We start from the raw sequence: 13,120 nt of genomic DNA, 5'->3' as shown, positions 1-13,120 counted from the left end.
GAACGCCTTGCGGAACCCATACTGGCGATCAGATAGAAGGTCAGAAGTGGAAAGGTGCTTTTGAATCTATTGATTCAAAAGCTTTAGATAGACAAGAAAGTAAAGCAATAGGACGGTAGTTTGAGGGATTGGAGCGGTCACCTTCTTAGGTACAGGCTGTGTGAAGGCATACTTCCAGCAAGAAGGAAAGGTAGATGTTGACAGGCAGAGGCGAAAGAGTTTGACCAGGCAGGGTGACAGCACGGAGGCACAGTTTTAAGGACAATAGGAGGCACTCCATCAGGTCCATAAGCCTTCTGAGGATTGAGGCCAGAGAGGGCATAGAAAACATCATTTTGAAGAATCTTTATAACAGGCATAAAGGAGTCAGAGGGGGGATGAGTAGGAGGAATATGCCCAGAATCGTCCAGAGTGGAGTTTTTAGAAAAGTTTGAGAAGAGTTCAGCCTTAGAGATAGATGAGACGGCAGTGTTGCCGTCAGGACTGAGGAGTGGAGGGAAAGATGAAGAAGTGAAGTTGGAGGAGATGTTTTTGGCTAGATGCCAGAAGTCACGGGAAGAGTTAGAGAAAGCAAGGTTTTGACATTTTCTATTAATGAAAGAATTTTTGGTTAGTCGGAGAATAGATTTGGCACGATTTCGGGCAGAAATGTAAAGTTCATAATTAGCATTAGTTTGAAGGCTCTGGTATCTTTTGTGAGCTACCTCTCTATCATTGACAGCTACTTATTTATATAAAAATATCGGTATCTTCGTTACTTTTGTAACCAAACTAGCGATAATCGCTACTTTTTTCCGCCTCTCAGAAAAAAAAAAATGTTGTCTCCTCCATACTGGGCATGCGTGGCCCGGGCGCCCGGTGTTGTATGAAGAAAACTTCGGGGTATGAAATATGTTCGGCGAACAGATTTCATACTTAGATCACAATATTAAAACACTAGGTCGTTTTTTTGTTTTGTTTTTTTGTTAGACTCAAAAACCACTATATCTGAGAAAAATCATTTAACTTTGCCCCCAAAATTATTATTCACTGCCTGAAATTTGTGATCCCGTTGTAAAGAGCGCAAACAGAGACCAGCGGCTTGTGTTATCACGTGGCGGCGTGGCGCGTGGCCTCTCAGCTGGATCTCGAGTGACGGAGTGAGTGCCAGTGTTCCGGTTCCCGGTGCTTCAGTGCTTCTTTACTGAAGTGGCTGTTAAAGTGTTAATGGTGATAAGTAAGAATAACTGAATAAGTAGTGATGGGCCAGTTCACAAGAGACCAGTGTTTGTAAACAAAAACTCCAGCTTTTGACGGTGGGAACGGAAAACAACACAACACCGGTTCAGGCGTTTCTAGTATTACCGTCCATATGTACAGTCGCGATATGAAGTGATGTCGCCGTGTACGTTTATTTTCGATCACGCAAGTATCGTTATATATTTTCAAGAGTACCATTATTTTCCTGTATCTTCATCATAACTTGACTAAATATATTTTACAAGCTAGAAAAAAATAGAAAAGAAATATTCAGTGATGTATTACGAAGAGTTGTCGAAATATTTTGACACAAAGTGTTTTCATTCACCAAGGAACAAGTCAAATGAAGTCCAAATATCAACATATTACTCAAACAGAAAGTAAAATTATCTTTTCATGATCATTGTTGACAACAATAAATCTAACATATGCACAATATATAGGACATGCATAATTAGTCGATATCCTAAACTAGGATGGCGTAATTTATTTAATTTATACTCGTATGATGATGACGTCATCACCCGCGCACCATACCTATAATTCACCCCTGACTCACTCTTTGCCTTTCGTGGTCAACACACCGATAACAAAAGCTTTCAGTGGACTTCTAATGCATGATAGTGATCAAGGGAAGATGCCCACAGCCTATAACTACCGAGGGATAGTCGGAGATGGAAAAATAAGAATATATAGCTTCATAATAGTCGTGTTTTGTAACTCACTCTTTGCCGCCGATCGCAAACATCATTGCCTTTCTTTGTCAATATAACGATGACAATAGTTTCATGTAGACTTCTAATGCTTGGAGGTGATCAGTGGAACATGTCCACAGCTTAAAAGTCCCATAGAATAATCGAGGAAGGTGGGAAAATAAGAATATATGGCTTTGAAATGGAGGTGGTGGTCGTGGTGCGGGCGGGTAGGCTAATCGCAACTTTGCCAAACAATAGGCTATGGTTGAGTGTTCGTAGAGGTGTCCGGAATTTTGATAGTTCAGATATGGCAACCATACAGTCGACGCTAGAGAGTAGTGTCACGGTTTTCAGAATGTTTAGCCTGGTGGCGGTATCTGGCAACTATACCACGGTGACGCATTCACTGGCGATGTTAGTGACGCGTTTCAGTGTGTACCGTGTGTGTGTGACCGTGAAATTATAATATTGTATAATATTATATTATATTATAATATAATGTAGTTAGAAATATACCAGATTACATGACTTCAATTTAGAAATGCGATAATGAATGTCTTCTACATGATGATGATGATGGCGAGGTAAAACATCACGAACAGTCTGAAACACTTTTTCTTATTAAACTTTGAAAATACCGTGTGCAATGCTGTCCTTCACAGAGGCAGGCAGTGACTAATGCTCCTTACCATCGAACAGCAAATAGGCTTGAGGGTCTGCTTAACTCGCAGCCTTAATTCCCGTCACTATAAAGCCTCAAAGACAATTCAGATCATCAAAAATCTAAAATTATTTCTCCGTGAAGATTACGTAATATCGAAGTATAAATACGTGTGTGCGTGTGTGCGTGTGTGTGTCGCTGACTAGCTGACCCCTTGTCGCTGATGGACACGTCTCCCGTCCCCACCCAGCCTCTCTCTCTCTCTCTCTCTCTCTCTCTCTCTCTCTCTCTCTCCTATATATTTAGGTATTAAAAATAATACGTTTCCACAGCCACTGCCGTGACAGCTCAACTGCAGTGCCTGCGGACATAAGAGCTTTAATAGAATACCGCTGCTCCAGCCAAGGCCAGCGGTCGACGACGCCATCATGTGAACGTTTATAGCCTATTATTACGTATAATTTTTTTTATAAAGAACAAGATCTCGGCTGTCAGGAATTTTTTGTTTTTAGTTAAAAGGCATAGCAATCTCCCCTAATAAGTGCAGTATATTTTTAAATGTATTGTTGTGCTGGAAGCTTCCCCCGGCGACCATAGGCCTCTAGAAGGCTCCCGGAGAAACGAGCAAGGGGGCGGGGAGCAAGGCAGTGTCCACGCCTGGGGCGCGGCCAGGCGCCAGGCGGGAAGTTTTGCCAACTTGCATATATTTTTGCTACATGTTCTTGTATGATCTAAAATATACTGTAACATTCTAGACTGTACTGTTCTGGATATATATAGGAGAAGAGGGCGAGAGGAGGGCAGTCCCAATCATAGTAAGCTAGTGGTAAGTGAAGAGTCAGAGTGAAGTGTACTACTGAGGAAGAATATTAAACTACAGAAGCGGTGCAAAGTGTTTACATATCTCCCTCCCACGGAGTCTCCTGACGGCGACACGGAACCCAAGTAACACGTCCGGCATAACAGTATCATAGTTTGATAAACAACTTAGAGTTGCTCTTGACTAAATTTGAACGAAACTAAAAGCTCGTGTCAAAATGTAGCGACAGAGCCTAAAGAAAAAATATTTATTAAGCGTTAGCGACGGGCACTTTTGATAAATATCCATCTTAAAATTATGTAGAGTGCACCTGTGACCACCAATCACCACAACAGTACGATTTCGATAGGATTTTATAATTTTCATGTCGCGTGGAGGGGTTGCCAGATGTCGCTTTCTGAACGAAACTTACTGGACAGTGTGTCACTACTCTCTATAGCCGACTGTACATAATTATGAAGGCATTCTTCATTCATCATCGTTACTGAGCAATGTTACTATTTATACCAGTGCCCATGCTTATAAGAAGCCATCATAGTGAATAAAAGGTGTTTAATGTGAAACCTTATTATTTGATCGTTTCTTAATCAATAAAACGCAAAGTAATGCCAGTAACTGTCCATTCGCTTCGTGTCATACTGTGCGTGTGTATTAATAACTGCAGAAGACAGTTCATGGAATGACCCAGAATATATATATATATATATATATATATATATATATATATATATATATATATATATATATATATATATATATATATATATATATATATATCGCCTAAATCTGAACAACGCATAACAACTGTTTTGCAAAGATAAGCACACGACGTGAGCTAAATAATTTCAAGGTTGTCTTCAGCACTGAAGACAACACATGACATTCGCAGTCGCATTTTTTAAAACAAATGAATGTATAATTGTAATTCAGGCACTACTATGTTATTTTACCGTGTTTTACATCACAACGTATTATAGATTATCATTAAAAGGGAACATTATAACAAACAATAAATACACATCACTTCCGTTACCTTCAAATGCTTCCGTACGAAACATTTTGAGAGCGGCGACATCACTTCATATCGCGACTGTACGTTCAACGTGTGGTTTTCAGGTTTTGTAAGTTTTCAAAAATATAGACAATGAAAATTTTAATTCATCTATGTTTTTTTTTATTTGAAATATCAAAATAGTGTCGTTTTCGCCTATCGGACTTATCGCTAGGTAGTATCGGAATTGTGGATTTATATCGGGTATCAGTTACCGCCTATATTTGTGTCTCCAGTTAACGAATATCGATTATCACCGATAAGGTTTTCCATTATCAGTTATCGGGTATCGGGAATAAGGTTTTCTGTTATCGTGCCCACCTATGACCCTGAGCGAATAGGAAACAAAACCCTGCGTGTGACGGCAAAAGGAAACGGTACAAAAGAGAGGAAATCTGTGTGGTGGCCAAGGAAACCGTCTATGAGGGAAACATCGTACGGCCACACAACAAACCAGGAAGAACGGAGAACCGGAAACAAAGACATAACAAATGATGTAACGGAGATACACTCAGGTATGGTCGCCCTTCCCGTCCTGGCGAGAATTGAAAAATAGAAACCAGATGACCAAACAAGCAGTGGAGATGGTCAACCAAGAGGAATGTCTACCCACACACACACACACACACACACACTTATAACCCGAATATGGGAGCTGAATGGATAGCGTGACGGCCCCGCGTTCGGGATGACGTGAGTTCAATCCCCGACCGGTGCCACCAAGCTGGGATTTTTCAGCCGCCGCCGAGTGGACTAAAACTACCCACATGCTGTCAAGAAGACCACCTATCAACCCGGACTCTAGATTCTAGGATTAAAGATGAGCTCCGGGAGGGCAGCATGAGCCAATGCAAGATGGCGCCACTATAAACACTCGCCTGCGCCAGAACGGGCTGGGCCGACCAATAGGCCCCGCCGGGAAGAAGCCTTGGACCGACCATCAGGAATTCAGGATCCACTGGGAAGAAGCCTACCGGCGCAACAGGCCACGACGTAAAAAAAAAAAATAATAATAATAATAATAATTTTGCGTGCACTTTTCATGACCAGCTCTTTTTAGCTCTCTCCATAAAAAAATTTAAAAAAATAAATAAGCATTGAACCTCCACAAATAAGAGCAAGATGTCCTTGATGTTTGTAAAGATCACGTACAGAGAAACACATGTAGACAAAGAGAATAAGCATTACTAGGAAGGAATTTCAAAACCATGAGGATGTTGCTGAAAACCAGAACGATGAGAACGATGGAAAGAGAAAGCAATGCAAAAGACTTCTCGCTTCATACAGAGAAACACTTGAGGACAAAATCAATATAGAATGACCATTACTATAAAGGAATCTAAACACCATGAAGATGCTGGTGAAAAACGGAAAACAATGCAAAAGTCTACTAGTTACATACGTGCCCACACACCCACACTTGTAAACAAAGTGGTAATAGTAATAATAATAATAATGATAATGATAATGATAATAATAATAATAATAATAATAATAATAATAATAATAATAATAATAATAATAATAATGTTAGGAAGAAAAAGAAGAAGAAGAAGAAGAAGAAGTAGAAGAGGAAGAGGAAGAAGAAAAAGAAGAGGAGGAGGAGGAGGAGGAGAAGGATGGTGTGGGGGAAAGGCTGAAAGGAAGCGAAGGAAGAGGAGGAAGAGGAAGAAGAGGAAAAATAATGTTAGGAAGAAGAAGAAGTAGAAGAGGAAGAAGTAGAGGAGGAGGAGGAGGAGGAGAAGGATGGTGTGAGGGAAAGGTTGAGAGGAAGCGAAAGAAGAGGAAGAGGAAAAAAACGAGGAGGAACGTGACGTAATATCGTGATGGTTCGTTTCCTAACCCGCCATCCTCTTCCTCCTCCTTCACTGGGTTTCCCGAAAAATGATGATGATAACGACAGAGGAAGCAGCACTCAAGGCCATCTGGCAGGTGAGGCGACCCAACAACAGGATGACTGGCTCTCGTGTCTGACTGCTTGGAGTACAGACTAACTGGCTGGATGGGTGGATGGATGACTGACTGACTGACTGACTGACCGACTGGCTGGCTCACTGACTGACCGGCTGGCTGACTGACTGACCGATTGACTGACTGACTGGTTGGCTAACTGACTGGCTAGCTGGATGGATGGATGACTGACTGACTGACTGACTGACTGACTGGCTGGCTCACTGACTGGCTGACTGACTGATTGACTGACTGACTGGTTGGCTGACTGACTAGTTGACTGGCTGATTGGTTGGCTGGCTGACTGACTGACTGACCGATTGACTGACTGACTGACTGGATGACTGACTGACTGACTGATTGGTTGACTGGCTGATTGGCTGACTGGATGACAGGCTAATTGACTGGCTGGCTGACTCTGGCTTACTAATCGGCTAACTGACCGGTTGGCTGGCTGACTGACTGGATGACTAAGTGACTGACTGACTGGCTGGCTGACTGGTTGACGGACTGGTTGGCTGACTGGTTGGCTGGCTAACTAACTGAATGGCTGGCTGACTGGATGGCTAGCTGACTGGCTGGCTGACTGGTTGACTGACTGGTTGGCTGACTGACTGGTTGGCTGACTGACTGGCTGGCTGGCTGGCTGGCTAACTAACTGAATGGCTGGCTGACTGACTGGCTGACTGGATGGCTAGCTGACTGGCTAACTAACTGGCTAACTGACTGATTCCGGTAAGACTTTGAATGTTGCTAAATCTTCAAGGTGATTGACTAGATGACTAAGTGCCTGAGTGGCTGATGGACTGGCTGAATGGTTGAACAGTTATCTGTCTGTGTTTTACTGACTGGTTGGTAGGTTGGCTGTAATTAAGACTTTCCAAAATACACCAAACCAATTTACTAAATAGAGGACTCTTCCTGGCTCTCTGGCTGAATTTGATTGGCTGGATGTCTGGTTGTGCTGTGTCTGGCTAGGGTGTTTGGCTGTGTCTGCTTAGCGGGCTGTTTGGCTACTTAGGCGGGGTTCCCACTATTCCGTTTACACAGATCCGTCGACCGTCATATTTATATTATTATGAAAGCAAATGATGACGTATGTAGCTATGTATATAACTAGGATGTCAACAATAACTCTTCTTCCCGTGACCTGTTCCACTTTACATCGCTTTTTAGGACCTCCTTGGTAGTTTTTTTACACTTAGATGCTTCACTTAGTCTAGCTGACTGGCTGACTATTTCCAAACCTGGATGACTGAATAATTGATTGCCAAAAAGATTAGGAAATTGACTGACTGACTAACTCAGTGACTGACAAAGCAAAGCTCTGCACAAGAGCGAGTGAATTCCGAGAAAAAAATGCCGCCGGGTTCAGACCAAGATATGACGCAATCGCCACCCCCCTCCTCCCCGCCACCTCCTCCACCTCACCCCGCTCTCGCCTTCACCATCGCCGGCGCTCACTGGTTTTCCATCCCGGTGAACCTTGACCAGCAACAACCTGCCCCGTAAACTTGTCGGGGGACAGTCCTTTTACTTTTGTGCTCAGCGTTGAATCGCCTTACCCGCCGTCTGTCCATTCCCTTCCCCGCACAGTTGAGCCCCTGCGTGTACCCAAGATCTAAATAAAGGGAGGTCAGCCCACGGTCGGCTCAAAACTTGCCCCATTCAGCGCATCCTCCCGAGGCTCCTCCCCGAGGTCCATGTGACGTAGCAATGGGTATAAAAAAAGCTGACCGAGCAGGTAACCCCATCACTCAGTCACACCACGACACTTGACCTGACACACACCTGCCCTCCGCTCTCCACCATTCTGCTCTCCTTCGATTCCGCCAAATTCTCTCTCTCTCTCTCTCTCTCTCTCTGTGTGTGTGTGTCACACACAGATATAAATATAGATAAAGGAGAGAGAGAGAGAGAGAGAGAGAGAGAGAGAGAGAGAGAGAGAGAGAGAGAGAGAGAGAAAAGGACACACACACACACACACACACACACACACACACACACAATGTAGCTCAGACCACACACACAGAGAGAGAGAGAGAGAGATTCACCTCCAATACTCTGCATGCGTTGGGGGGAGGATATGGTAGTATAAAGTGATGTGTCATCAGCGTATGTCAAAATTTTAGAGGATATGCCATCCCATATATAACTAGTAAATAAGATAACAACAAAGGCCCCAAGACACTGCCTTGTGGAACACCGGACTTCACCGAAGTAAAATCACGAAAAGAACTATCAGCAATGACGCGTTGTTTCCTGTCAGTTAAATAATTAGATATCACACCTAGGACATGCATTTCTGCACCAAAATTTTCCAGTTTAAACAACAATGCTCTATGATTCACTTTATCAAAGGCTGAACTAAAATCCAAGTAAATAAGCATTCATGTCCACAATCGAGAGAAGACTGAAGGTCATGTACCAATACCAAAAGAGCATCACAAGTGCCCAACTCATTCCTAAAACAAAACTGGTAAGGTGGTTGAAGATTAAAGTCATTGAAATGACTTTTGACAGAATAGGAGTAATAGGGATAGGTCTGTATTTTTCTGGTAAAACTGAAGCAGATTTTTCGGGATAGGAGTAACATATCAATACACCAACAGATAGGAAAGCGATCTTGCCGAATTAGAATTCTGAAAATGACGGACAGTTTAGGAGCTAGCAGTTTACTGATAATTTAGAAATATAGCGGGAAAAAGCCAAGAGGATCAGTACCTCCATATGAATCTAAATCATTTAGTAGCTTTTCAACATCAGATGATCGGAAAGCAAATGGCCATTTTAGGTTCAAGAAAACCAGTAATGGGTAATGTAACCTCAGCGTTACTCTGTTTCCTCTCGAACACAAAGAACAACATGTTAGCTCTTACAGCAGGATCATGAGTAACAGAGCCTTACACAGAGGAGGAAGAGAAGACTCTACTCCAAACAAGGACTGTTTCAAAGCAGACCACCATTTGTGTGGTTGAGTAGCACCGGTGAGAACATCCTTTAAATGTGCACTGAATTCAGGTTCTCCTACTTCATAAACTCTGTGTGCCTCAGCACGCAATCTAACATAATCATCCCAACAGAACTGCGTACGATAATGGGTTCATAAACGGAAAGCAGCTTGTTTATTGCAATAAGCCACCTTGCACTCATCACTAAACCAGGCCTTATCTGTCAGTCTTGATTTGATGGTCTTAGAAGGAACTCTTCTATTAAGGATTTCAAGAACATGGTTGAGCGATTCAACAGGACCATAGTACCACCATAGCTGGGCACGATAACAGAAAACCTTATTCCCGATAACCGATACCTGATAATGGAAAACCTTATCGGTGATAACCGATATTCGTTAACTGGAGACACAATTATAGGCGATAACCGATAACCGATACCCGATATAAATCCACAATTCCGATACTAGCTAGCGATAAGTCCGATAGGCGAAAATGATACTATATTGATGTTTCAAATAAAAAATACATAGATGAATTCAAATTTTCATTATCTGTATTTTAGAAAACTTACAAAACCTGAAAACCACACGTTGACACGTACCTATGGACGGTAATGCTAGAAACGCCTGAACCGTGTTGTGTTATTTGGCGTCCCCACCGTCAAAAGCTGGCGCTTTTGTTTACAAACACTGGTCTCTCGTGAACTGCGCATGCTCATACCAGCAAGCGTAGACCTGTACAGTCTCACAAAGCTTTTTAACCGTAATTAAGAGTTGCTGGAAAGCTGAATCAGACATACAGTACCACCATCCTCGGTGTTTCTAGAACGACACTCTGTACGAGTTGGATTTATATGTACAGAGTGTCGTTCCAGAAACAGCGAGGATGGTGGTACTGTATGTCTGATTCAGCGTTTCAGCAACTCTTAATGTGTTAAAAAGCTTTGTGAGACTGTACCGGGCTACGCTTACTGGTCTGAACATGCGTAGTTCACAAGAGACCAGTGTTTGTAAAAAAAAGCGCCAGATTTTGACAATGGGACACCAAATAACACAACACCGGGTGCCTTCAATACCATGGCATGCTCAAAAACGAATATGGAATATCAAATCTGAGGCAGTGAATAATCATTTTTGGGCAAAGTTAAATGATTTTTCTTTTTTATATATTGATTTTTGAGTAACATAAAAAAATAACCTAGTGTTTTAATGTTGATGATCTATAAGTATGAAATCTCTTCACCGAAGATATTTCATACATCGAAGTTTCTTCACACAACACCGGGCGCCCGGCCACGCATGCGCAGTAGGGAGGAGACAACGTTTTTTTTTTTTTCTGAGAGGCGGAAAAAAGTAGCGATTATCGCTAGTTTGGTTACAAAAGTAACGAAGATACCGATATATATTTAAATAAGTAGCGGGTGGCCGATAACCCGATTTTGTTATCAGCGATAAAGTATCGCGATAACTTATCGCGATAACGCCCAGCTATGAGTAGCACCTCCCATGCCACGCGTCCAAAACCATCCCTCCAATCCCTGGCACGTACCTGCAGGTTCCGACCGACAGGCAGATCCTTCAATACGGGGATTTTTAGACTCTCGAGGTGAGTAGCGGGCCCGATGCCTGAAAGCATGAGGAGCTGTGGCGTGTTGATGGCGCCGGCACAGACCACCACCTCCCGGCGCGCTTCCACCACCATGCCATCGCTCAGCTCCACGCCTGTGGCACGCATGGTGGACGGGTCGATTATCACCTGCCGCAACAGTGTGGTTATAACTAGGATGAGCATTAAGTAAGCAGCAGGTGGCAAAATAAGCACCGACAAACTGAAAGTGGCGTGGGGAGTCATGTTCCAGGAACAATACCTTGGTAACGAGGGTTTTGAGGACCACGTGCAAATTGTGGCGCCGCGATCCAGGCCTCAAGAAGGCCTTTGCGTTAGAGCATCGCGCACTTCGACGCAGGAAGGCGTCCGGCACCATGAAGCCCGACTGAGATGCTGCGTTTACGTCTAGCACGGGGTAACCTAGTTCCTGTCCGGCCCGAAGGAATGCATCCGACAAAGGTGTCGTCCAAGGAGCCTTCTCCACTGTTAGCGGCCCCGTCACCCCGTGGTATTCTGCCGGAGTAAGGTTCCTCGTTTTAAGCAATATCACACAGTATGCATTAGACCTAAGACATTGTGATTACAACCCCTGACTTAAATCCCGACGCTCCACCTAAAACTTTTGCTATAGTTCACTTACAGAGCTACGAACAAACACCTACTGGGGTCGGCGGGATCCGAGTGGCCTTCTGACTTCAAGAAAAAAGGAAAGACGCTGCTGAAGCCCCAATCAGGGTTGCCGAGTGCCTCCCAGTGGTCATAGTCCAGTCTATTTCCACGTACGTATAGCATGTAGTTGATGCTGCTGCTACCGCCTACGACGTGACCCCGAGGAAGGTTGCACCTGTGGCAAGCGCCAAGGAGAAATAAAGACAATGAAACAAGCGCTGCACCCTCAGAAGCGGAGGAAAAAAAAAGTGACACGTTAGACTGACCTGTTGTTCTTCATGGCGAGACAGGTGGTAGAGGAAGGCTGTGCACGATACTGCCAGTCCATGTAGGTGAGCTGCAGGTCCCCCGCCAGGCCGGGCACCTCCGACAATACGTTCTCGTGGCCACCCTCCTCCACCACTGCCACCGTCACTCCAGCCTCCTCGCCGAGTCGAGTCGCGATCACACTGCCAGCAGACCCGGCGCCCACCACCACATAATCGTACGCCTATAACACAAAATCACGTATTATCGGCGCCACGTGTCACAATAGTCTGGCGGCCGAGGCCACGAGTTTCATCCATTCTCGATGAGTCTCATATACATATAAGTAAACTACAGCTAAGCACAGTGCAGGTATAACAAGTAAAACTATACGAATAGAACGTCTGATGATCTACCTATGTTTGCCAGACTGCGTGTGTAACTTTTAACTAATACCAAGCATCTCTTTTGTTTTACTTTAGGAGCAGCGAGTAGCGGGCTTTTTTTTTATTATTGTTTTCTTTTTTTGTTGCCCTTGAGCTGCCTCCTTTGTTGTAAAAAAAAAAAAAAATCCTCAAATAATGCTCAGATAATGTTTGAAGCCACTTTAGTATATTTAGTATATTTGAAGCCACTTTATTGGACAGGCACTGCATGACCGCCGTTATGTCCTGTCGCAAGCGCCTGTAAGCCACAGGGTGTGGCTCTGTCGCTTTCCCTCCCAGAGACAGACAGACAGACAGACAGACAGACCGACCGACCGACAGACCGACAGACCGACGGCCGACAGACAGTCCCCTCCTCCTCCCCCGTCTGGGTAACTTCGCCCTGGAAAACCTGGAGATCACGGAGGGCACAGTGACCAAGCACCTCCGAGACACCAACACCAGGGAAGCCCCAGGCCCGGATGACATCAGCCCTTTCCTGCTGAAGCACTGTGCAGGGGAGCTGTCGCACCCCCTCACACGTATCTTCAGACAGTGCCTAAGCGCAGGGGCCTGGCCGACCCTGTGGAAAGAGGCTCGTGTCACACCGGTTTTCAAGAAAAAGGACAAGACAGACCCAACCTACTACCGCCCAATCTCGCTCCTGTTGGTTGTTAGCAAGATCCTGGAGCGGATTATTGCTGAGCAACTGACGCGCCACCTGGAGGAGAACCATCTATTGTCTCCTCGTCAGCACGGGTTCAGGAGAGGTCGCTCGGCATCAGACCTCCTCCTCCTGCTC

At 44.2% G+C, this 13,120-nt stretch overlaps 1 protein-coding gene across 4 annotated transcripts in view; it reads right to left on the bottom strand.

The window, feature by feature from the left end:
• Window positions 1–13,120, bottom strand: part of LOC126986722 (glucose dehydrogenase [FAD, quinone]-like) — a 58,701-nt gene that overhangs the window by 30,792 nt on the left and 14,789 nt on the right. For 3 of the 4 annotated variants that reach the window (XM_050843092.1, XM_050843090.1, XM_050843091.1), the window contains exons 2-5: window positions 11,914–12,137; window positions 11,641–11,822; window positions 11,238–11,491; window positions 10,919–11,125 (exon numbers count right to left, since the gene is read on the bottom strand). In XM_050843092.1, the coding sequence (XP_050699049.1) occupies window positions 10,919–11,125; window positions 11,238–11,491; window positions 11,641–11,822; window positions 11,914–12,137 (867 nt within the window). The remainder of the gene's footprint in view (window positions 1–10,918; window positions 11,126–11,237; window positions 11,492–11,640; window positions 11,823–11,913; window positions 12,138–13,120) is intronic. The other variant, XM_050843093.1, reaches the window with a different exon arrangement.

This window comes from Eriocheir sinensis, chromosome 62 (genome assembly GCF_024679095.1).
Source record: "Eriocheir sinensis breed Jianghai 21 chromosome 62, ASM2467909v1, whole genome shotgun sequence".
Classification (NCBI taxonomy): Eukaryota; Metazoa; Arthropoda; class Malacostraca; order Decapoda; family Varunidae; genus Eriocheir; species Eriocheir sinensis.
Note: the sequence above shows the minus strand (reverse complement) of the source record. Positions and strands in the feature narration are given on the sequence as shown.